Below are 26,255 nucleotides of genomic sequence, written 5' to 3'. Positions count from 1 at the left end.
AGCAAGAGCAAAGGCCAGGGAGCTCGGGGCAGGTGACATATGGGCACAACCTAAGAATTTAAGTCTGACTTTCCATCTTCCACTCCCTGAGAGAGGTTGGACCCATTTCAAAGGCCCCACCTACAGGACCCTTCCATGGCAAATGCCCACCTCCAGAACCTAAGCTTGGAGACCTCAAATATCATGATGCTTTTCCACACATTTTTTTTTTTTTAATAATAAATGTCAAATGAAGAGACTTTTATTAAAGATATATATAATATATATATATTTTATTTATTTATTATAAGCATAATCATTACTACAAGTCGTGATTTTTCTTTATGCCCTTTACCCAACCTATCCCTCCCCAAACCACCACCGTGCCTCCGCCCCATAGAGATATAATTTTTAAAAATAGCTTCTGAGGTATATCAGCACAATCTCTACATCTGCAGGCCTCTTAGTAGCAAGTGATGCACGTAATACTGTCCCCAGGGACTTTGGAGCTCCAGAAGTATCTTCTGAATTGTCCACAATTAAGCTCTGCTCAGTCAGGTTGCAGCATTAAGTACGTGCATTAAGTACATTTTGTTTCATTTTCTCCTTTTAGAATTGGTGAGCACCCCACGACAAACATGGAAATGCTTAATTAGGCCAGAATGTTAGACTAATTCCACACCCCATTTCCTAACCCTCCTGGATTAGTGGGGGTTAGCTGCGTCGTTTAGGGTATGGGGAGACACAGACACACACCCCTGGACCTCACCCCTCCACTGGCAACGGGCCACAACGCAGTTCAGTCGTCGAGGGCAGGCTGTGAGTCACCCCGGTGCACAGGAGAGGATGTGACCCTGTGGAGCGGCCGTGCCCTTGAAGTTAGCGAGGTCTGGGTGAGAATACCATGCTCTGCCACTGACTGGCTCTGTGATCCGTAGGGGAAGTGACTTGACTTCTCCCACTCTCTGTTTCCTCATCTGAAATTCGGGGATAATAACAGGTACCTTACGGGGTTATTGTGAGAATTGATATGAAACCTGTGAAGTATTGAACACACTGCAGATATCGATAAATGGTAGTTACCACAACCATTCTCGCTACCCATGTCCCAAGACACTAACTAATGGAGGTCACCCCCTCATCGGGTTACCTGCCAGCATTGCTGACCCTTGTCTCTGATTTGCAGTCGTCTCTCTGGGAACCATCTCTCACACATCCCGAGACAAGCATTCTCTGGTCTCTACAGCCTGAAAATCCTGTAAGTATAAGTACACCCCATTTTACATAGTGCTGTGACACAGAATTTGAGCAAATGGCTTGCTTATCATTACTTCCTTATCTTTCCTTTTAATTTCAATTGTTATTTCCATTTCTTTGCTTTCGCCTTGTCTGTAACAAACTTTATGGTCTGTAAACAAACATTTGATTGTACCTGATATAAATGGCAACCCATTTATATGGGTTTATGTGGGAGGTGAATCGTCTTTTTTTTTTTTTTTTTGTAATGTAAATACTGACCATCAGCATAAGTCTTTGTGGGGCTGAGTTCAGTTAAACATCCAAGTGCTCCCCCTGAGGCCTCTCAGCCCAGGAGAGGGACAGGACTGTTTCTGGACAGGAGGAATCCAGATGGGTTGTCTTTGGCCGTTCTTCCTCTTGGGACCCAACCTAGTCTCTGCGTCTGTGGCACTGAGTTTCCATTCTCACTGTGAACGTGTCTCCTTCAGTCTTCAGGCTGCTCCCTCCCGGCCCATGTCACCTTTCCTTTGAAGCAAAAGGAGAGTGAAGGTTGGGGAGGACCTTGTGTTACTTCACCTACCTTCCCCTGGCCATTGAACTGGTGGCTCATTTTAGAGAGGGGTGGCTGAGGCACCATCTCCTCCCATCCCACTCTGTGACTTACCTTGTTCCGTCTGAGACAGTCCTCCCGAAGGCCCCCTCGTGTTCTCTTATGATGAGTGAGGGCAAAAGGAAGTGGGCGGAAGAGGATGCACAGAGCCTGAAGGGAGGTAGGAGATGTTCTGGGAGGAACTGGTTTGGGGAGAAAATGAGGATCTTAGGGGCTGATCCTGGGGCAATACATTGAGCATTTGGGGCTTCCCCGAAATGGGGAGCCATTCCCCAGCTCCGCTCGGCCCTCAGCCCTGACTTGACTTGAGGTATTCTTTGTACGGTTGAGCGGGTTGTTTACTACATAAGAGCATCTGGCTGAGGGGGTGAGAAGGGGCTGAAACTCAGTCCTGTGCCCTGGCTTGGGCTGCAGCCATCCAGAAAGGGATTATCTTTTTCTAATTTTTTCAAAGTTGCTTAGGGGATAGTACTGGTCCTGCCCCCTTGTCTCATGAGCTTTGGCTCCCAGCTGGTCGACAGGCCACACGTGAACGCTTTCTCCTTTTTCTGCACTGTTGGCTTCTGCCACCTCCTCCAGACTCCTCTCCATCTGCCTCCTAGTGTCTGACTCACAGAGCTCTCTGGTCTGCCCTCCTTCCCTCACTCTTTGCTCACCCTTGGGTCCCTCCTGTCTCTGTCCCCAGCCTCAGTGTCCTTGTGTCTAGCTCCTCCTCCTCCTCTCTCAGACCTTGCTCCCCCCACTCTGCTCCCTGCCTCTCAGTTGGCCGCCTTCCTGCCTCCTCTCTCTGCCTCTCTTCCCATGAACATCGCTGCCCCAGGGGGATGGGGAGGCATTCTGAACCAGACGCACCGTGCAGGCAGCCTGCTTGGTGGCGTGTCTGTGCCCAGTGGCAGGCTCAGACCTGCAGCTGGGATTAGAGAGCAGGGCTGTGTTTGCTGGGCCTTCAGAAGATGTGAGACTCACGTCCCGTTCCTAAGACTCTGGCTTAGAGATGAGCCTTCTCTTTCTTCTTTGCCTGCATTAGGCAATAAATCAAAGCCTTGGAGAAACCACAGGCCTCCCGCCCCTTTCTACAAACGGCGCCCTTGGCTTGGTGAGTAGGGTGGCCAGGAAAGGCTGCAGCTGGGAGCCGAGTATAGCCAGACTGCCCGCTCCCCACTCTGCCATTGACCCCTATTTCCCCCCATCCTGGAAGACCACCTGGTCCTTTGCCTGCAGAGCTTCTCTGCTTTAGGAGCGGGTTGGGTGGTCTTGGGGAATTGATCTTCTGCCTCAAGTACTTCAGAGCAGAAGATTCCACCTGTGTCCTGGGCGCAACGTACTTTGCTATGTCTGGTGTCGTTTTTCTTTGTTGCAGTGGCCTTCCATTGCTTGTTTTTCAGACCTGCAAGAAAAATAGAGCAGTAGAGCCTACTACCAGCATAATAGCCTCTTTAGTCTTCTCTGTGCCTGGGACCCTCCCTTATCTGAATGGCTTCTTCCTTTCTCTGTGGCCTTGCTCTCCCTGGGGACGCTGCCTCCTTCCTTCCCTGCCAGAGGCAAAGGATTAAATAAAGGGGATTCCCTCTCTGATCCTTTCCTAAATGACTGTCGCAGAACCCCTCCCTCATGTCCTTCCCACCTTCACACCTGACCTGGAGGGATGACTCATGGGATCCTTCCTTCCTCCACGTGTTCTCCAAGTCTTCAACCTCATAAGCTCTGGCCAGGCTTGAATCAGGACAGTCAGCCTCTGCAGGGAATTGCCAGCCTCTCGCTGTGAAGAGCTGTGAAGACCCAGGTGCCAGACTCACTTTCCCAGCTCACCACTGGAGCTGTCCTAAGGGAAGCCGCATTTCCTGCAGCCCGGGCCTGTGGGAAAGTGCCTGCACCTCTGAAGCCTCCTCCTGTGTGTCTTCCCAGGGCATGGGGGGGCAGGTGCGGCCAGTGCTCCTGCATCTTGACCCACAGCCTGAGGATGTGGTGTGTGAGTGTGTGTGTGTGAGTGTGTGAGTGTGTGTGTGTGTGTGTGTGTGTGTGTTTGTGTCTGTTAGGCCTCTCAGGTCTTTACCTCAAAAGCTTCTAGCCCCCTCTTCCCTCACAGGCCTCTTTTCCCAGAGCTGCCCTCCCAGAGAGCTGGGTAAGACCTGCCTTGGCATCTTCCCCCAGCTGCAGCCCAGCCAGGGCCTCCGCCCTCCTGATGCCAGCCAGGTTGGTCTGGCCCTGTCTAGAAAGACTCCTGCTGGGCCTCAGTGGCCTCTCACCAGGCTCAGATCTGGGAAGCAGGGAGCAGATAGTTTGAGGGTTTGCCTCCTCTCCTTGACCCCAAGAGACTAGGTGGGAGATTGTCCCAGATGCCCTGCTCCTGGATCGGGCCCAGGGTCCCTGGAAGTCTGACTGTGGATTCCTAGCCCATGCCATCCTGGTAAAGACTAAGGCTCTAGAAGGCAGCTCGTGGCTTCCCAAGCTGGGGCCGATCCCATCTGAAGCCCTGGCTTGAGGTCACAGAGGTGCGGAGAGAGTTAGTGTCTCTCGGTCCATTTACAAGGAAGTCTCCCCATGCCTCTAGTGTAGCCTTCTTTGTGCTGTATGGAGAGTCTTAGGTCGACATTATGTCTACTGTCCACCTGGTTGGACGGCGGCCATGTCCAGCCCAGAGTTGGGGCTCCATCTCGGTGTTAATGAACTGAATCGAACTGACCCCAGGAGGGACATTTGAGTTGTTTGGGAGCACTGGGCTGTCGCACCTCGCTGAGCACCTCGCTGGCCCGGCTCATGGGAGAAGGCTGCCTGGGGCTCCTGGAGCCCAGGAGATCCTCTGAGTCATTCCTCTACGTGATTGGATGACAGGAAGTGGATCTCCTGTGCTGCAGGGAGACTTGAGACCAGACTCAGGGCTTCACCAGATCCCAGAACAGGTGTCAAGGAGGACACTTAGACTTCCTGTCTCTGGGCCTCAGTTTTCTCACCTTTAAAATGGGGAGTTTCCCAACATTTTTAGCTGCAAAAACGTAACACAAAAACAAAAACACCTTGTACAGAAGTCCCAACACATAAACAGATGAAGAAGGACTTCTCTGTTAGATGGGGGAGCAGTGGGGGAGAACTCCAGGCTCCGTCTCACCCACCCAACCCAGTAACCCAAGGCACCTCCACAGAACCAAAGGAAGGGCCTTTGGAAACCGCCGGTGGGTCGCCTCCGGTAATTTCTGGCTGTATCACTCATGGTGCCTGCCCCCAATGCCTCTCTGGCCAGAGAGATGTCCCCACGCATGTGTCCCATTTGTGAGGAGGGAGGGTGCCGAAGGCTAAACTTCTGCTAGATGAATGGCTACACATCACAGTCACCTGAGAGACTGAAAAACTACCGACGTCTAATATTCCTCCAGCAGAGACTGCCACAGAGACTTAACTGGGCTGCAGGGTAGTCTGGGCACTGGGATTTTAAAGACCTTCGCAGGTGATTCTGATGTGCAGCCAGGGTTGAGAACTGCTGGATTAGATAGACTCTGCTTCACGAGGCAGAACCAGGGCCAGCAAAGGAAGTGGGGAGGCATGGTCACAAAAGCACTGGCCTAGGAGACAGGACTTGGGTCCCAGTCCTGATTCTGCCACTGACTGGCTTTGTAACTTAGGGCAAATCACCTCCCCTCTCTGAGCCTCCGTCTCCTCATCTTGGAAAGTAAAGGGGCCATTCCCTTCTAAGGGTACTTCCAGCCTTTATAACCCAATTGTGTTTCAATAAAAGGAGTGATGGCTGGGACGTGAGGCTGGGAACAGCAAGGGAAACAGGGCCAGGGCCAAAGTCAACTGCCATGCTTACCTCCAGCTTTGTGGGTTTTGACTCCATGACAGAGAGCACTTTCTGATGACCAGACTGTCTGGCTTGGGGTGAGTTGTCTGGGGACACACTGAGTTCCTTGAAACTGGGAGAAAAATTTAGTGCCCTGCGAATATGCTACAGCTTCTGTGTTGGGGAGAGGTGCACTTCGGAGGGCTTAAACATCTATTTAGATCTGGGATTCAACAGAGGGATGTAGGTGGAGATGTTAGGAGGTGATGTGGGTGGAGATGCATTGAGGTACTCCTTGGAGCTGGGGGCTTGCCTGTGGGGATGAAGCCTCTGGGGCTCCTGGAGAGGTGGGGCCCTGTGAGGGGGCATGAGCAGCCTGTGACCTGCTTGCTTTCCCAGCTGTCATTTCTCTCACATCCTTGTTCCAAGCACCCTGAGGCCTCATGTGAAAATCAAGGCAGCCCCCTAGATTGGAAGTGAGGAAGTGCCCGCCCTTTAGATGAAAGAAGTTAGGATGGCTGGGAGGATAGAAGTGCTAAGCCAGGCTAGGGGCAGGAAATGTCCTGGATCACTGGATTTACAACTGAGTAAGGTTTTATGTATCTTCTGGCAGCCTCTTCCTTTGAAATATGGGGAAATTGAGGCCCAGAGAGGGGAAGTGACTTACTCAGGTCATCCAGTAAGTGGTAAAACTGAGACCAGAAAGTAATAGTAGTAATGAGTGATGTCAGCTGATGTGTTGTGGAGCTTTTCCCATGTGTGAGACCCTACCATAAGTACTTTACAGGGATCATTTTATTTGATCCAAACAATGGGTGCATGAGGTCAGCATCATTAGCCCCAATTTATAGATGAGGAAACTAAGGCCTGCGGAGTTTCAGTAGCTTGCATGGTACGAATAGCACAGCTGGAAAGAGACAAGAGTTTAGGATGCAGATCCAGGGCTGTCTGACTTCAGAGCCTGTGCATGTGACCATCACACTTTAAGGAAGTCCAAGAGGCGCAGGTTTAAATTCCACCCTTAAGCAAAACCCTGTAATTGGAAAGGTCCCTCCAGTGCTGTGTGGAGCCTGGATTGGAGGGGCCAGTGGAGGACAAGAGACCTTTAGGATCACAGAGTGAGCACAGGAAGGGGCCCTGCCCTCCAGCTGCTCAAAGCCCCAGGCTCTGCCCCTCCCTGCAGCCTGGCCCTTCCTCCTCACCCCCAGGGTGGCAGGGAGGACCCCAGTCCCAGGGGTCGCCAGAGTCTGTCTTTGTTCTTCTCCCTTCCTCAGCTTTGCCTCCGTGAGCAGCACTGTCAGTCCCCACTGTGTGCCAACAGCGAGCCCAGCATTCTTTTGTTCTTGTGTTGCTGCAGTTTGGTTCATATGTGGGCTTCCCATACATCCATAAAGGAGCTTAAGAGAGACAATGGGTGTGATCTGACTGGCACAGTCACGTGGGAGCCATGGATAACTGCTCAGGCTCATTGTCTTACCCCTCGGTGTTTTCCAGCCCTTACCGTGTCCCACCATTATGACGGATGCCATGTAGTGTATTGGGTAGGTGCCCAGACTTTGGGTTCAAAAGACCCAGCTTTGTCACTTATCAGTTGTATGGCCACAAAATGAGGATAGTCATAATTCCTCTGAGTAAAGTTCTAAGACCAGGGCCTGGCACATAAGCTGTTATGGTTAGTAAACATAACGGTCAGGAAAGGAGCCACTTTTCCTAAAGTGTGGTCTTTACCTGAGTGGTCTCAGGCAGGACGCTTATCCTCTCTGAGCCTTAGCTTCCCCCCCTGAAAGATGGATTGATAACACACGAGAAGGGGAGGACTGAATCTCTCAGTGTGGACGACATTCCAGGCACACAGTAGGCGCTCACTGAATGCTCATTCCCTCCTGCTCCCTGGCCAGGTAGGCCTATGAATATCCACTGCTCCTCCCAGGACGGGCACTTCGTGGGCAGCCTCAGGAGGGTCAGTCACTCCTCCCGGGGCAGTCGGCAGCTTGCTTCCTTCCTGCTTCCCAGCTCTTCCCTGACCTCCCTGTGTGTCCTTCTCATCTCCTGTACAGGCCTAGAGGGAAAGAGCGTTCACACAGCAACCCACGGGCCTCCCTCCCACTTCTTCACCTTGCTCACGTGAGCAGGACCCTTGCTCACGGCCCTGTGCCTCAGGGGACTGCCTGCACTTTAGAGTGCCTTCCTCGAAATTTTCTAAGGTCCTTTGGATGCCTGGGGTCAGCTGAGGTCAGCAGTGCCACCTGGAGAACTGCCCCAGACCCCTATCACTGCCCTTCTGCGTGCTCTCACCCTCTGCTCAGCACATGGGCTTTTCCAGGTGCCCTGAGGAGCTCCAGGACTCCAGCCTATGGGGTTGTCCTGGTGACCCATGGCCAGAGGGCAGCCTAGCGAGTGGATCATTTCCACTGGCTGGCATGCTGTTTCTTTGTGGGATTATGTGAGAATGGGCCATCAGAATAGTGCCGATGCACAGATCTGGGGTGCTTCAAGTTGTTTCTATAGACAAAGACTCCAAAAAACATATTTGCCTGAAGCTCTGACACCCTTGGGGTGGCCTTATCCTCTCCTTCCACAAAGAAGCCTTTAGCCTGTCAGCTGAGTAGACAGGGAAACTGAGGCCTGGGGAGAAAATCCTACCTACATATCCTCATTCCTTGTTGACCAAACTTGAACACGATCCCCACTGTTCTGAATTCCGGCCCTCAGTGCTTCCCAGACGCCTTCCTGTCCATCATGCTCTCTACCCCTGCCGCATCCTAGAAACCCTTCTGAGATACCCTCTCCCCAAACTGGGCCTCCAGCTCTAGTACACCCCACAATACCTCCACAGCCTCTGATTCCCCGCCAATGAGTCAGGGCCGGGGTGGGGCTGGACCTGGACTCTCTCTGGGGCTCTGAAGCTGGGGCAAGCAGGAGGGGGGGTCTAGCTTGGGGCAGGGGGTTCAAGGGAGGAGTATGCCCCCTGCCCCAGCTGCACATGCCGTGTGGGTCCTAAAAGCCCTTTCTCTTCCCCTTATAGGATGCTGCAGAACAACCAGCTGGGAGGAATCCCCGCAGAGGCCCTGTGGGAGCTACCGAGCCTGCAGTCTCTGTGAGTCATTAGAGGGCTGGTCTGAGGAGTCACCAACTTCCTGGGGCCTGAGTCACAGCCCAGGGCACCCCTGCCTCAGCGTTCCCCTCTCTCTGCAGGCCCCCCTCTCTCACTCCATGTTCCAGACAGCGTGCCGCTTCTGGCTTTGGTTGCTTCAGGGATTTTTGTTTTTGTCATCAGTGTGTGTACGTGTACACTCGTGTGTGTACTTTGGGGAAGGAAGGCTCCAAGTCCCCGCCAGAGGACTGTGGGAATGGGACCTCCCTAGGTGGGGCCACCAGGGCAGCGGTCCTGGGGCGACTGGCGTTCTGCCATTGGAGCCTTGGGTGGGGGTGGAGAGTACCACCCCAAAGAAGTGTCAGAAAGGGGCTGTCCCCTCCACCTAGCCTGTTCTCACCCCCAGGACTTTGTTGTGGGAGTGTGGGAGGCTAGGCTCAGACACTCATTTCTCCTACTTGGGGGTGGGACTGCAAGCCAGGATTCATGGGCCACCCACGACAGATCCATCCCTCCAAGGAGCCTTGTAGTTCCTTTCTCAGCCAGCAGGGGCATCATGGAAGCAAGACTAAACCTGAGGGCGGAAGCGGGAGCAGGTGCTGTAGGGTGATGTAACCCAGCGACTGCCCTCCTCTGAGCCAGGTACTGGGTCTCATTGACACAGTGCACAGCACAGGGCCTGGAACATGGTAGGTGCCTCATACATGCTTGTTGAAACCAACTGAATTTTTAGGTACATCTATATCCGATGGGGAAGTGAATAGATATTTTGGGAGAAATCGAAATTAGGAGATAAGACTGGGGCATGGCATTTAGTCAGTGGGGAAACTGAGGCACAGTTGGCATGCAGTGTGTTGGGACAAAAGCCTCTGATATCCTCAGCCTATGGGTCCTGCCGTGGCCCTGCCCAGTGGAAGGGATGTGGAAGGCAGGCAACTCTAAACTGTCCTGCCTCTGCTTGGGTGGAAGGAGGTGGGACAGGTGAGAAAGGTGGTTTCCTCCCTGTGACTGATACTCATGCCCATTCCACCACAAACGGAGGGGTCCAGTGTGGGGGCCCTGCTGGCCATGCCCGCCCGTGGTTAGGGCTTTCCTCCCCTACTCTCAGCCTGGGCATCCCTCACCCTCCTGTGTCTGTGTCTGTACCCCAGTGCCCCAGTGTCCCTCAGCTGCCTGATTGGCCCCAGTGGCAGAACCTGCCTCCCTTCATCTCACTTTTCTGCCTCCATCCCAAGTGCTGGGTGCCTGGCCCCAAGCCCCTCCTCTCCCAACATCCAGCGTCACCACTGGACAGAGCCAGGCAACCAAGGGTGCATCAGAGGCCAGGAAAGCTCGTGCAAATGCCCCACCCCCAGAGCAGACTAAACATTTGCTTAGGGCACCAGCAAGCCTGGGACGGCCAAAAATAAGGGAGGAGGAGTGAAAATTTGACATTTCATCCAGCATCGAAGAGGACTTCATAGGGAAAAAAAATGGGACTTTCATGGGACTTCACACTTTTAGGGTTAAGTTTGCCTTTTTAAAGTTTTTAATTGTGAATCGCATCTTTTGAGTGCTTAGGGCTTCTAAAGGTCTTGCTTTCAGACTAGGTGTGGAGCTTTTGGTCTATCCAGGCAGTTTCCACACACTTTCTGGGAAGCGGGCAGCCCCTGTGGCTGGGAGAACTAGGTAATTAATTAGCTTTCACCTCCCATTATTCCCCATTGCTTGGGTGGATCAGGGCAGGGGACAGAGGCCCAATCCCCACTCCCACAGTTATTAGGCAGATGAGCAGATTTTGCTTGTAATCCTGCGAGAAGAGCACTGGCCTGTGAGACACAAACTAGGCTTCAAGTCCCAGCTCTGATCCTGACTACAGTGTCACTTACCCTCTCCGTGCCTCAGTCTCTCCATCTTCCAGGTGGGGATAATTATCTTCCCTGCCTATATCACAAGATTGTCATGAAGATCAAATATATAGTAAATGTCAGAGGGGTTTGCAAAAAGAGGACTTTACACAGCTGTGACGTGTGGTGATGCTATTGTGATATTGTTCATCTAACCAGTCATTGATCCATTTATTTTACAAATAATTTTGAGGCTTTGCTGTGGCGGGGAACAGAACCTGAGTTGAGTCTCCAAGGATTAGTAGGTGTCTATCAGGTGAAGAGGTGGGGGCGGACATTTCCAGGCAGAGGAAACAGCACGTGCAAAAGCATAGAGATAAGAAGGAACAGAGTGAATTCTAGAGAATATACAGGGAGGAAAGTTTGTCTGAACTGAGGGAAAGGGCACTGGTGGAGAAAGATCTGAAATTAGCAAGCCATAATGCCTGACATGTAGGCACGGGCCTTGTTGAGGATTTGGACTTGATGCTTAAAACAGTGGGGAGCCATAGAAGGACTTTTAGCAGGAGAGCAATGTGATAGGGTTTGTATCTTTGAAAAAAATCAGTTTGGCACCAGTTATGGTGGAGAGCCTGGAGGTGGGGAGCCAGTGCAGGAGCTCCCAAACCAAGGGATCAGGATAGTGGCTGAAGGAAAGGCAGGGCCAGTGGTGAAAGGAGAGGTTGATAGACTCTGGAAATATCAAGATGCCATCATCAATCCTCTGCAGTCAGACTCCCTGGGTTCAAATCTCAGCTTCTTCACTTACTTCATGTAAGAGCTTGGGCAGACTACTTAGACTCTGTGCTTCCATACTTCATCAGCAAAATGAAGGTGATAATAGTACCTGCGTACCTCGATAGGACAGGATAAAATGAGTTAACATATGTGAAAGAACAGTACCTTTTGTGGCTACTATTACTATTAGTAGTAGTAGTAGTGGTAGTAGTAGTAGTATTGACTGGATGTACAGCTGAGGGACAGAAGTAAAGATGACACCCAGTTCTCTGGCTTTGACATCAGGGTGGACAGAGAGGCTGGGTCCTGAGAGCCTGGCATATGGTAACAAAGAGTAAATGAATTGTGAAACCCAGAGGTGAGTGCTCTGAGGAGGGGCAGAGAAAGGGGATATCTGAGGTCCCTTTTGAACATGTTTAGTTTGAGGTGCCTGCAAATAGGGTGACCAAACATCCTGGACAAACTAGAAGGTTGGTCAGTCTACCTGCAGGACATCAGTGTGTGTGTGTGTGTGTGTGTGTGTGTGTGTGTGTGTGTGTGTGTGTGTGTGTGTGTGTTGGGGGGAAGGGTGTATAACCTAACTCAGAGATTATGCATGGTAAATATTATATCCTGAGGTTTTGGAAGTTGGGGGATTCAGGGAGAGAACACCTCAGACCTCAAAGTGAGGTGCTGCCCCACCTAATTCAGGTTGCTCCATCTTAGTGACAATAAAACCAGGCTCAGGTTGCTAAGGGAAAGGAGAGGGTGGGAGCAAATGACAACTTCTGAGCATCTCAGTGTGCCAGCACTCCAAGAGATATTTTACGTACTTTATCTGATTTCTTCCTCATAAAAACCCCTCTTTAATAATTGCCATCTCTGTTGTCAGATGAGGAAATAGAGGCTCAGACAAATTCAGGAGCTCCTCTAAGGTCAGAGCTAGTGAGTGGGGAGGCAGGGCTATACCCTGGTTGTTGGGCTCCAAAGGCTGTGCCCTTTTCATCAAGTCTTGAAGGGAAGTCACCTTTCGATGGCCATCACTGGGTGACCCTCCCTGCTTCCCCAGGAATACCAGCAAACAGAAATGTCCTCCTTCATGTTGGAAGTCAATGGATCAGGGAGGTATATAGAGGACACATCCCCTACCTGTGCCCCTCCTGGGGGTGGCATGTCCTCCCCAGAGCAGGCCAGGATGACCTAAGGTCTCAAGTCCTTGGAGAAAGTTGTTCGTCACCTCCCAAAGGGAGGGTCCCTGCACAAACTCTTGTGGACATTCCTGGAGCCTCAGGGAAGGTTCAGTCCTGTGGTCCACTTTCTACCAGCTAGAAGCAGATGGAGGGACAATAGTAAATGGGTTTGGGTGAGTCAGGAGTGGGCTACGGATAGGGGATGGGAGCCAAGCTGGGCATTCCAGGCCCCAGGTACCCAGCTGGCATGGCACACAAGCTGTTTGGCTTGGCACCTCAGTTGGCAGCACCCAGCTCCACAACACCGCCCTCCCTGGATACACTTGCTTCCTCCCTGATCAATATGGGTGGGGGAGAGTGGCCATGCCAGACATGTCACGCCAGGCTTGAGCCAAGGCCAAGAGAAACCACGGGAAGCCAGACAGCCTGGGGGAAAATAGAAACTGGGTGGGGGTGAGGCAGGGCAAGGGGGAGAGTACATGGAAAAGTAGAACAGCAGCTCAGAAAGAGCTGGGGACTGGGCTGGGCCAGGGGAGCTCCAGCTGGCTGGTCCTTGGAGAAGAGCCAGAAAAGCACAGTGGCAGGAGTAAAGGGGAGAAAACAGAAAAACAGCCCAATTCTGGACACCCTAGGGGGGAAATGCATAATTGCAAAGGACAGCCACATGAAACTGGCCAACATTGTGCAGGGCTGGGGAAATTAATCAAGAGCAGTGCCAGACTCCAAACTGAAACCCAAGTTAGAGCCACCGCAACCCTCTCAGCCCCGGCCAGCCAATCCAAAACACACTGGCTGCCTGCCGCCGAGGGGAAAGAGGTGGAGAAGCCAGGGTAGATGGACGTGCATGTGTGCTCATGGGCTCAGGAAGGCAGCTGAGCTCAGGTGATGCGGGAAGGGAGGAGTGCTACCACGTAGCACACTTCAAGGCTATGCACGTTCACGTATCTCATTTCATCCAAAAGCTTTGTAAGGTAGCTTTTATTATTCCCGTTTTATAGATGAGGCAACTAAAGCCCAGAGAAGTGAAACAACTTGCTGGAGGTCACACAGCTAAGATGAAGCAGAGCAGGGATTTTAGTTTAGCTCTGACTCCAAAGTACCAGGCTCTTAACCTCTATAGTATCTCTCCTAAGCTACACTTTTTAGGATCCAGAGACTTGGGTTCAAATCCTGCCTCAGTCACTAACTAGCTATGAAGCCATGAGCAAGTCAGCTCCCCTCTCCTCTCTCTGAGCCTAAGGTTGTCCATCTCTAAAATGGGAGGTTCAAATAGGATGATTGGCAGACAGGGGTCCCGAGAGTTGGCGTGCCAGAGAGATGTAAGACTTTCCAGTGGGGTTCCTGGCCCTGCTTTTGAATCACTTATGATTATTGTGTGCTTGCTCTCTCTCGGTCTCAGCTTCTTTCTCTGTGCGATGGACAGTATCCTTCTTAAACCCTTCCAGTATCCTGGGAATGCTGTGAGGTGGGATGAGGAGGAAGGACTTGAGTGTCTCCAGGAGAAAATGCCTGAACCATTCTGTCTAGTACCAGAGGTTCCATGAGGACAGGAATCAAAGGTGTTCCCAGGGAGAGCCAAAAGCAAGGTGCTTCTGCGGGTCCCCTCATTCCATACCTCTGACCCTCCTCCAAGGAACAATTGCACCCCCAGACCAATGCCCAAGGGCAGACTAATAATAACCAGCTCTTAGATGGCACTTTTCGTGTGCTTGTCACTTGCACTTAACCCTCTCACTTAATCCTCGCAGTGCTCCTCTAGAATGGTTACTGCTAATAGTCTCATTGTTTTGCATTTTCTAGATGAGCAAATTGAGGCACAGAGTGGTAAAGTGACTTACAGCAGAGCCAGGGTCAAAACTCACGTGGCCTGGCCCAGAGTCCACGTGCATAACCGTGGCTCTGGGCTGCCTCTCAAGGCAATTCCGTGGGGCTGAATGAGATGGCAAGTCCTGGGGAAGGCCCATTGGGGGGCACCTGCTCCCAGAGCTGGCCTTGGGCTGGAAGCTCTACTGGGCATGACCCGGAGGCCTGAACCGGCCTGTTTCTGTCCCTATCAGGTGGAGCCCAGGTTGGGGAGATGGTGCTGGTTGCCTGGGGAGCTCAGGGCTGCTGACACTGTGGCATCAGCTTCAAGCTCTAGAGACCCTGGCCTTGACAGGAACCCCTAAAGACTCCATAAGAGAGGGTACAGGGCTGGTGGTACCTAATAACCATCTACCTGTAAAGAGCATTAAGACATTCCTAAGAGCTTTTCACCAGAAACAGTTCTTCTGTCTTACCCTTGCAAGGAGTAGCACGTGTATTACAGCCCCATTCTACAGACAGACCTGGGATGGGAGACTTGCCCAAGATTCCTCAGTGGTTCTGATCAAGGCTGGATTCTGATGCACACCGAGGATTAAGAACCACTGTTAGGGAAGAAAGGATATATTAGTTTCCCTGGGCTGCCTTGACAAATTACCACACACTAGGTGGTTAAAACAACAGAAATCTATTCTCTTACAATTCTGGAGTCCAGAAGTCCAAAATCAAGATGTCAGCAGGGCAACACTCCTCTGGAGGTTCTAGGTGAGATCCCTTCCTTGCCTCTTCCAGCTGCTGCTGGCTGTGACATTCTTTGTGGCTGCACCAGTCTCTGCCTTCCATCCACTCCGCTGTCTGCCTTCTGTCTTCACAAGGCCTTCTCTTTGTGTGTCTCTGTGGTTTCTTATAAGGACATTCGTCATTGGGTTTAGGGCTCACCTGGATAATCCCAATGACGTCACCCCAAACCCTTAATTACATTTGCAAAGACCCTTTTCCCAAATGAGGCCCTATTTATAAATTCTGGGAGTTAGGACATGCGCATGTCTTCTGGGAGGCCACCATTCAACCCACGACAAGGGGTGAGAGAACAGCAGATGAGGGAAAGTGAGCCTGGGTCCTATGGGAGTGTGCTAGGGGGTGAAAAGCTGACAGTAGAGTCAGGAGGAAGGAAACAGGAGGGTTAGAGAGAGCAGCCGCCCATGAGCCAGCTGTACCCACAGTGAGGGCATCTGGCAAAGTGAGGCCCAGAGCTGGCAGGAGGAGGAAGCATAAGGCCCTGAGGTCTGGGGTGCTCGAAAGCAAGTCCCCATCCTGAAGACGCCAGTCTGCCATAGAGACACCCCCATGCAGCTGACCCTGAGCTCTGCAGGTGTTCTAGTGAGTACTGTCAGCACCCCCAATTTGCCTGCCAGCCAGAGAGGGCCCTGAGGCCCAGCTGTGCTGTGGGTCCCAGCCAAGGGGTCCCCAGGGATACACGAGGTGGCAGATGGCCTCCCTGGCACAGCTATTTCAGGATCCATGATTATATGCTACCATATTTGGATCTTCCCAAGGTTCCGGGAGTTGATTACTACATGTGTCTGGGGCAGAGGCTGCTCTGAGGTGGGCGAGAGAGGGCGGGAGGCAGCCCCCTGCAGCCCATGACAGTCTGAACATGGGTAATTTGGCTCCTGAGAGTTACTAAGAGAATGTCCGTGGTGGGCTGAGCCCTGGGATCCGGTGGCAATTCTTTCAGCCATAAATGCTAGTCTGGGACAGAGGTGGCCCAAGCTGGACCACCCAGGAGCAGCGTGGTGCCTCAGTCCCATGGGAAACACCTCTGTTCAGACCTGTGGGTCTCCTCAGCCCTCCTGCTGGCCCTCTCTGGCTATGGTGTCAGGGAACTTCTTGGGCCAGAATGTTCTCCAACTGGGCCGCTCCTGCCCCCTGAACCCCATCAAGCTCCAGCAGGCTTAGGCCTGAGAGGGGCTAGAACACCCAGGGTACGGGGAACTGAGAACTCAGATTTGGTTTAGGTGCAAGTGAGCCCCCAGGCTCACCAAGAGGTGCGGCGACCCTTCCCCCATGGGGAAAGGACAGAAGCAAGCTTTCTCTTCTGCTCTCCTTTCTCCTGTACTAATGCCCTTTCCTAAGTGGCCAATGCCAGTGCAGAGCCCTGGCCTGGGTTCTGGGTGTGTCTGTAGGGAAGAGGAGACCCAGCCATTGAGGTTTCTCCATCCATCTGTCCGTCTGTCCATCCATCCATCTGTTCATTCAAGTTTTGCTGAGTGCTTGAAATGTCTGGCACAGAAGATACTGAGATAAAGAGTTGAACAAGGTCCCTGCCTTTCAGCATCTTGTGGTTTAGTATGGGAATATCAGACACACCCAGACCCCCGTCTTCAACCCTCCCCTCCCATACACTGCAGACTTGAACTTCTGAGACAGAAAAGTCAGTGCAAATGAACATGATGTAAAATTAGCATATAAAAGATAAAAGGGAGTTGACTAACATGATGAAAACCAGGAGAAGCCCAGTGTGTAATAAGTATCATACTGGTAGTTAACATTTGGCGAGTGCTTACTATGTTACTAGGCTCTGGGCTAATACTTAGTAGACGTCACCTCATTTGTTCCTTACCTCTGAAGGAGGTACTATGATCCCCATTTTACAGATGAGGAAATGAAGATTTAGGAAGTTGATCACAGAAATGGTGAATGAATGGTTCTTCTGAATTCTAAGCCCATGCATGCTCTTAACTGCAATGCTAGACTATGCAGAAGGGCAGCTGTGAGGGACCCCAGAGGTCTGCCTCCCAAGGCTGTTTGCCTCATACTAGTGAAGCTTACAAAGTGCAGATTCCCAGGTCCCTTCTCAGACTTTCTGAATCGGAATCTTGAGACGTGGGGCCCAGGAATCTGGATTTTTAAAAATTCCTCCCACGTGATTCTGATGCAGAGCCAGGTCTGGGAACTGCTGCTCTGATTCTTGCTATTCAAAGAGTGCTTCATGGACCAGCAGTGTCAGCATCACTTGGGAGTATGCTAGAAGGGCAGAATACTGATTCAGAATCTGCACTTTAACAAGATCCTCCCCTCCACCTCCCAGGTGATTAGCATGCAATGTAAATTTGAGAATCACTGTCCTTTTGTCCAGGAGCTTCTGGGACACCGTGCCTTTTCTCTCAACCTCAATTAAGATGGGCAGCAATCATCATCACGTCCACTGTGTCCACTCCTACATGTCCCCTAGGCCCTAAAGACTTTCTATGGGAAGTTCCCGACACTTAGAACCCTTTTTTATTCCCCTCAGCCACTTGCACACATGGGATGGCAATGTAAGGTTTGGATCGGTTTGGTTTTGGACCTGCCTAGAGGCAGTAAGATGTACCAGATGACCTCTTGGGAGACTCAGTGGAGAGATGAAGGTTAGACTTTAGGAAGAACTTCCCAGTTGCCTGTAACCACAAGGGAGGCGAAAAGGCTAGAGTCCCTTCTTCTGAAGGTACTTTAGAGTTATACTTTCCTCACCTGGCCTGGGGACAGGAGGAAGTGTAGGGTCTTCTCATTCTGATCCACTCTTGACATTTTCTGGGAGCCCACGACATCTTAACAGAATTCTGTCCCACTGAAGCCTGCATAGCCCAGAGAGGAGGCGAGAGAAGGCTCAGATTGCAGTTAGGAAGAGTAGAGACAGTCCCTGGGTGCCTGCAGCAGCCTTCTGCTGTCTGCACCCCTGTAGCTGGCTGCCCGCCCCCCGCCCCTCTCCTCAGCCCCTCAGCCATCCTGATGAGAGAAAATGGGTCTGGGTCTGGGGGCAGGAAAGCTTGATCTTTTTCAAGAATCTATGAGTAATTTTCCATCCATTTATGAGCCTTTGGAGCCCAGGTGGCTGCCAGCCACTTGCTGGAGTGTGGAAATGCACACGCCAACCGGAAAAGGCAGCGAGTGTACTGGGCTCCTGCTCTGGCCGCCACACAGGCCGCGTGGGTGGAGGCTGCCCGCCTGAGACCACAGGACCTTAGAATACTGGAGCTGGAAGGCACCGTGGGGGTCACCCAGTCCAACTGCCTCTTTTGCAGGTGAGGAAACCAAGCAGCAGAGAGGGAGTGACTTTCCCAGTGTCACCCAATGAATCGGTGGCAGAGCTGCCACTAGCCAGAACCCAGGCCAGGCCTGCAGAGGCTTTTTCGCTCTGAAAGGGGATGATCTATTTATGAGCCTCTGTGACCACTTCAACCAGATGGCTCTGAGACCTGTTGTTCTGGAATGTGACCCCTTCCGGGGGACTCTCGCCAAGATGGCTTCTCTCCCCTCACCAGCCCCAACACCTGTTTTGGGACTTGGAGCCAACTCCTTGCCCTGCCCTTCCTTAGATAAACCAGCGCCAGTGAGGTCTGGTCTGGAGGACTCTGTGGACCTTTGGATGCGACCTGGGTGGTGGCGAGGGAGAGGCAAGAGCCCAGTGTTTGGTGGGGACGATCTGCTGGGGACGGTGGCCACTGAAAGCAGCCGTGCCCTGAGGGGTCCCGACAGGCCACAGAGGAAATTGCTGCTGTCGCCTTGCCAAGCAGTCTCCTACCTGCGGATGAAGGGTGAGCCTGGCTCTCTCCACCCTCCCCATGACTCCTAGAAGAAATTCGCTCTCTCTCTGGAGGCTACTTCAGGGCATCCTGCCTTTACTGCCTGGTGAGTGAGGAATGCAGCACCTTTCTGGGGCTGAGGCCTCCGGAGATCATCAGCAGAGGGGACCTTGACCCCATCCCTCTCCTCTGAGCCGCGGCACCTCAGTCTGGAAGAAGACTTGGGGAAGAGAGGAGCAAAGATGGGCAGAACGGAGGGAGAAGGGAAGAGCCCCACTCTGGGCATGTCCCATGTGACGGGGCCACACCACGTGCCTTCCACACCTGATCTCTGTTCTGCAGCAGGACCCCAGGACCAGTGGCTAAGGCCCTGCTGCAGGGCCCCTCCAGCTGCCACCTCCTCTCTCTCCTCCCCTTTACAGTTCACACCTGTGGCCCCCATTTCTTCCCCTGCAGTCTGGCTTCTGTGACCCTCCTGGTCCATCAGGGGGTGCTTTCCAGCCCTTATCATATTTGACCTTGTAGAAGCATGTGACAGTGTTGGCCACTCTCTCCTTGAAGTCCTCTCTTCCTGGGGCTTCTGCGAGAACTCATTCTGATTCTCTCCTATGTCTCTGGCCACCCCTCGATCTCCTGTGCAGGCTTCTCTTCTCCTGCGCATCCCATAGATGGCAGAATTCTTTCAGGGCTCCGTCCTTGTCTTTCTCTTCTCTCTGCAGTTTCCTGTCTGCCTGCGAACTCAGTTACCAGCCACGTGCCAATGGTCTCCCAGGTCTACATCTCTAGCCTAGATTGGGGTAGTAAACTGATGACCCAGTGGTGCCTGGCTGAACATTTCCTGAAGTAAAGCCATCATCTTTCATACATATTCCTTCTCCACTTTCCGTGTCTCAAGGAACAACGCCATTCATCAAGTTTCCTAATTCAGGAGCTTGAGCGTCATCCTTGACTCTCAGCACTTCTCTGTCCAGTCGATCAAGTCCCAGTGATGGTATGTCCTGATCTTTCTGGAAGGAGTCCCCTCTCTCTCCTTCCCTGTGGCCACCGTTGTCTGCCCACCGTCATTCTTTGCCTGGGTTGCTGTCACAGTCTCCTGAACTTACCTCAATCTGTTCCCACATGGCAGCCAGATGGATCTGAAGACACAAATCGGGTCATGTCACTCTCCTGCTCAAAATTCCCAGTTGGCTCTCAATTGCCCTGAAGACAGATCCCAAACTCCTTGGCTGAGTTACAAGACATCCCGCAGTCTGGCCCCTGCGCATCTCTCACGACTTTCCCCTCCCACTCTGTGCTCTAGGCAGACTGAGCCACTTGCTGCTCGCATGGGCCTGAAGCCTACGTTGCTGCTCGCCGCTGTTCTTGCTGCCTGGAACGCTTGCTCCTACTTCTCCTTCTCCACTTCTCTTCCTGCTGGTCTCAGCCTAAATGTCTCCTCCTGCAGGACGCCCTTCTGATCCCCAGTCACTCTGGCACCGGCACTGCAGTGATGCATTCACAGTGCAGCCTGTGATCCTCCCCTGACCCTCTCATTTCACTGTTTCTCTCTATACATGGAGTTCCATGACGGTGGAGACTGTGCATGTCTTTTTAAATTCAGATTTCCCCACTCCCAGTGCATTACTTGGCACATAGTAGGCACTGAGTGATCTTTGCTTATAATTGTATAAATTAATGAATAAAGGTCAGAGAGGTTAAGTAATTTGCTCAGGAACATACAATTTGTAAGAGCTAGAGTTTGAATTCAATCAGGTGTGTCTGATTCCTGAGTCCGTGATGTTTCTACCTCCCCTCTTGCTCTGGGTCACTTACTGCCTCCCCTCTTGCTCTGGGTTCTTCCTTAGAACACCTAAGAAGTTCTGAGGAAGAATGGAACTCTGGGGGGAAGGGCCCTTCCTGTCCTCCACTGTCACTTTCAAGGGAGGTGGGAGAGCAGACAGAGCTGAGAAGGGGGTAAAAGCAGAAAAGCTACCCAAGGGGTTTAAAATGAGAAGAACACAGATTCTGGCCTAATATGGACAATGCCGTTGGCTTCCGGTTGCAAGCGTGGGGCTCTCTGTGCTGTGTATTCACAGAGAAAAGGTGTATGTGGGGACTGGGGGCCTCCGCCACATGATAGTGTGTTGTCAGGGTCTGCACATTAGTGTATGTATCACCCTAAATAAAATAGAAATGGGAAAATAAACTTGTTATTTTTAAAAAGCCATGCAGTGTGTTCCAAAGCCAACAATAAAATTATTTAGAATTACCTGCTACTTGAGGATGATCTATGTCCCTGAAGCCCCTCAGCCTTTGTGGGAATAAAGATCTTACTGAAATGCAGGGGCAGGGGCTGGGGAAGCAACTCTGAAGGCTGACTACTCGGGGCATTCGTAATTTCCGGAGTTGCAGGTTGCGGTGGGGTGGGGGCCGGGGAGGGCTGAGGAGGAAGCCTGAGGATGCATCACAGCCAGGAGCCAGGAGGCTCTTTTCCCCAGGCACGGTGCTCCCCCCAGCCCATTCCCCTTTCCTTCCTGCTGTCAGCTGTAGCTGACAGGCATGAGGCTGCTCAGCCTCCTCAGGGAGCCACCAGGCCTTCTGGGCCAATGCAGCTGCCTCGGCCCCCGGCCCCAGCTCCAGCATGCTCCCCTGGCCCCCATTAACCTGCCTCTCAAATGCACATCTGCTAACCTGGGGTCTGAAGGGCCTTATAGTAAAAACCCCTCCAGGACATCTGGAGCAGGGGGTGGGGTGGGGTGGGGGTGGGGGAGAGGGAGGGGGGAGGAATCCACCTGGAAGGAAGAGGAGGTGGGAAAGGGGAGAGGGAAAGAAAAAAGAGAGAGACAAGGAGGGAGAAAGTGGACTGAAGACGGAGGGGACAGTCTGGTGTGTGTCGGGCAGGGGGAGGTAGTGGAGAGACTGGAAGCAAACTAAGTAGTCCCTGGAGTCTCGTGCTGTGGCTTGTGGAGGGGGAACGTAGAGGGCACAGTGAAGGGTGGGCCCAAGGTTCCTCCAAGGCATCTGACGGCATTGCTTAGGTAATCTGCTCCTCTGATCAGAAAACACCCCTGACCAGCGGGGCAAAGCTTCCTTTGAGCTACACCTGCTTTCACCCTGGGGTCCCCATCCCCTGCTTTCCATTCCAGCAAAGCCAATTGTCTCCTCCTTCCCCCAGCTCCCCAAACCTGTCCTCTTCTATCCCTAAGCCTCGGCTTCAGCCATTTCTCAGACTAGGATGACTATCCGCTTCCTTTCTGCCAAGTTTTGCCTCTCTACCCCTCCATCGATGCAGCATTCACTTCCTCCAGGAAGTCCTTCTAGAATGATCCAATCTGACTCTGGGTCCTCTGGGAACATAGGGGATACTAAAGACCAGAGCCAGGCATCCATCACTCTTCACAAGTTTTTCTCATCTCTGAGCCTTGGCTTTCCCATCTGTGGAGTGGGGCCAGGCTCTGGGCTTTGTGTAATGGAGCCAAACACTCTTGTAGACGAAAGGTAGAGTGTGCACTTAGCGGCAGGATTGCTCTGTAATTCAGCCAGCACCAGCTAAGCCAAATGCCCTGTTGGACCCAGAGCCTGCCAGCAGATACCTGCTGCCAGAGGCATGGAGAAGGTCCTGGTCAGAATTCAGGTTGGTAGGGAATGACAGGGTGTGGGCACAGGTGATAAATATGCTGTAGGTATTGTCTAGAGATCTAGTTTTGGACTTGGGGAGTTGGGACACTAAGTAGTAACCTTTTGGCAAGTCTGGAAAGTTCTGAGAAAGGGCTCCAAGCTCAGCTCAGGGTAGATGGGTACCCTTCCTGATTTGTTTCTCTCCTTAAGACCCGACAAGTGTTCTGAGTCTGACTATGCTCGAGCTGCTCCAAGTCTTGAAATCAGAGGGAAGAAGGAAAGTAGGCCTCAGGGAGCATTGCTGGGTGCTAAGCACTATACCAGGTGCATGCATAGGCACTCTCACCCACTCCTTAATCGAGGCCTTCAACATATCCACCTCAGAGAGACCCTCATATGGGGACTGGTGTGCTCGAGTCCTGACTCAGCCTAGGATTCTAGAATCTGGCAGTCCAAAGAATCTGTTTCAGCTGAAAGGTGTGATTTTAGAGTCCTTCTCTGGAAATAGCTGCTGCTTTTCTTTGAAAGCTACCTCTGCCGTTTTCTAGATCAAGGGTCATAGACAAATTGTGTAAACACTCTTAGCCTCGGTTTTGTAATCTGTAAACTGGGAACTAAAATGTGGTTGTTTTGAAGATTCATGAGATGATTTATAGAAAGACTTAGCATTATGCCCGGTACATTCTAAGTACACAATAAATGGTGGTTCTATTATTAGTATTATTATTAGACTAATCTCTTTGGGCTTTTGGGGGGGCAGGGAGTAGGAAGCAGCTGGCCAGTACAGGGATCCAAACCCTTGACCTTGGTATTATAACTTTGTGCTCTAACCAACCAAGCTAACTGGCCAGCCCTTATTAGACTCATCTCCAGAACTGTCCTCTGCAATGTCATCCTTTTTCACGAGTGAAGGAGCCTGAGGCTGATGATTTGAGCAGCTCAGAGAAACTGTGGCTGTGAGGAGCTAGCGTAGGGTAGACTCTAGGGGCTAGGATGTGGTCCTTCCTTCTCTGCCAGGCTTTTCCTGCAAAACTAGATTATCCAGAGAACGACAGATATTTCCTCAACCCCTGGCCCCAGGAATGGTCCTTCTGTGTGGTCAGTCACTCCTGCAATGAGGGAGTGGGGGTCAGGACTTCCACTCATTACTTTTCATTGGGCAGATCTGTGTTGAGCACCTTCACCATGCCAGGCACTGATGCCCTTGCCTTTTATGGTTTATTATCAAATCAGAGGTACAAGACATGTTCACAAATAGCACATGCTACAATATAGCAGGTGCATGCAAGAGGTCCAGAGTGCTGTGGGAAGGGGAGCAACTGGCATTTGCTGGGCACCAGCTAAGGTGCCAGGCACTATGTGAGGTTTTGAAGGCAGAGATGAAAGGACAGCTTTTGCGGGGAGGGGTGGAGACCGAGCAAAGTGTGAAGGCAGCGCAGTGTGGGGTGGGGTGTATGTGCTGGATCTAGAGATTGGCAGCTTGGTTTGGTGCAGGCCTAACTTCCTGAGCTGGCAGTTCATCTGCCAGCCTGTCTGAGAGAAGATCTGTGTGCAGAGAGGGCTGGGGTCATCAGTGACTAGCTAAGGACTGCCTCACAGGCAGTGGAGGCCATGCAGGGTTTTCATGGAGGCAGATACGTGTCTGAGAGAGCACAGTGGACCCACCTGTCCACTGTAATCCCCGGAGCTTTTGCTGGGGTTGGTGAGGCCAATGAGGAGACCACTGCAGGACAGGGCCTGGAACACAGCAGTGACTGTGTGGTCAGGAGAAAGGGGCACAGCCTGGAGATTCCATTGCCAGGACCTGGTGACTGATTGGGTAGGAGATGCAGGGAAGGGCAGGACACAGAGAAGGTGAGATGAAGCAGATGAGTCCCCTTCCACGGCATGCTCCCTGGTCTTGCCTTCTCAGCGCCCTTCCCATCCAGGCTGCAGGCTCCAGTGCAGCACTGCCTTGCTGGCCCCACGTCTCAGCACTCCAGCAGCCTGGGACTTAATTATACACTGACGCACTTTGTTTTTAAAAAACCTGTTTATTTTTGTTCTGACTCATTGTAGAAAATTTAGAAAATACAAAAAATAAAAAGAAGAAAATAAAAATCACCCACAATTCTACTACCCAGACACAATGCTTGTTAACACTGCTGTGTATTTCTCTATGAACGACATAACTCTTACAAATACACTTGCTTTCTTTATGATGCATTGAATCTTTACATATTATGTTGGAGTCTGGTTTATTGTCTCTTCAAAATTGCATAATCCATCACTAGTTTGGGAATTTTAGCTTTAAGTATTTTTTAAAATTGAAATATAATTCACATAACATAAAACTCACTCTTGTAGAGTATACAATTCAGTGATTGTTAGCATATTTACAAAGTTGTGCATCACCATTATCTAATTTTAGAGCATTCTGTAGCCCCAAAATGAAATCCTTTGCTCATTAGCAGTCATTTCCCCTCTCCCCTTTCCTATCCCCCAACAACCACTAATCTACTTTCTGTCTCTTTGGATTTGCCTGTTCTAGACATTTTATATAAATGAAATCATATAATATGTAGCTTTCTGTGTCTGGCTTCTTTCACTTACCATAATGTTTTCAAGATTCACCCATTTATATGTTTATGCATGTATCAGCGCTTCATGCCTTTTTATAGCTGAATAATATTTCATTGTGTGGATATACCACATTTTACTTTACCTATTTCTCAGTTGATGGACATCTGGGTTGTTTCCATTCTTTGGTTATTATGAATAATGCTGTTAGGAATATTTGTGTACAAGCTTTTGTGTAGACATGTTTTCAGTTATCTTGGGTATATGAGTAGGAACGGAATTGCTGGGTCATATGGCAGCTCTATGTACAACTTTTTGAAGAACTGTCAAACTGTTTTGCAAGGTGGCTGCACCATTTTATATTTCTATAAGCATTGTATGAGGGCTCCAATTTTTCCATATGCTTGTCAACACTTGTTATTGTCTTTTTTTATTGTAGCTTTCCTAGTGACTATGAAGTGGTATCTCATTATGATTTTGATTTGCATTTCTCCGATGACTAATGATGTTGAACATCTTTTCATGTGTTGATTGGCCATTGGTTTATCTTCTTTGGAGAAATGTCTATACAGATCCTTTGCATGTTTTCTAATTGGGTTGTCTTAATATTGTTGAATTGTCACAGTTCTTTATATATTATAGATACAAATTCCTTATCAGATATGTGATCTGCAAATATTTTTCTTCCATTCCATCTTTTGTCTTTTCACTTTCTTGATAGTGTCCTTCATAGAGCAAAGTTTTTTGTTTCAATGAAGTCCAACCAATCTATTTTTTTCTTTGTTTGTTATACTTTTGGTGTTATATCTAAGAAACCACTGCTTAATCCAAGGTCAGAAAAACGTGTGCCTATGTTTTCTTGTAAGAATTTTATAGTTTTAGGTCTTTAAGCCATTTTGAATTAATTTTTGCATCTGATGTGAGGTAGAGGTCCAACTTTATTCTTTTGCATTCTTTCGCACTTGTTCCAGCACACCATTTTCATCACCACAAATGTTATTCTTTGAAAAGACTGTCCCCCCCACCCCTTGCCGTTGAATTGTCTGAGCACCCTTCCTGATAATCAATTGCCCATAAATCTAAGAATTTATTTCTGGACTCTGAATTCTATTCAGTTATTCTATGTGTCTATCCTTATGCCAGCACTATATGGTCTTGATTACCGTAGCTTTGTAGTAAGTTTTGAAATTGGGAAGTGGGAGTCCTCCAGCCTTGTTCTTTTCAAGATTGTTTTGTCTATCCTGGATCAATTACATTTCCAT

At 50.8% G+C, this 26,255-nt stretch overlaps 1 protein-coding gene across 2 annotated transcripts in view; it reads left to right on the top strand.

Moving 5' to 3' along the window:
• Nucleotides 1–26,255, top strand: part of LGR6 (leucine rich repeat containing G protein-coupled receptor 6) — a 113,339-nt gene that overhangs the window by 29,163 nt on the left and 57,921 nt on the right. For both annotated transcript variants that reach the window (XM_063114759.1, XM_063114760.1), the window contains 2 exons: nt 1,166–1,237; nt 8,629–8,700. In XM_063114759.1, coding sequence (XP_062970829.1) covers nt 1,166–1,237; nt 8,629–8,700 — 144 coding nt within the window. The remainder of the gene's footprint in view (nt 1–1,165; nt 1,238–8,628; nt 8,701–26,255) is intronic.

Source organism: Cynocephalus volans, chromosome 11, assembly GCF_027409185.1.
Source record: "Cynocephalus volans isolate mCynVol1 chromosome 11, mCynVol1.pri, whole genome shotgun sequence".
In the NCBI taxonomy this organism is placed as follows: Eukaryota; Metazoa; Chordata; class Mammalia; order Dermoptera; family Cynocephalidae; genus Cynocephalus; species Cynocephalus volans.
The sequence above is the reverse complement of the archived record's forward strand: the minus strand, read 5'-3'. Positions and strand labels throughout refer to the sequence as shown.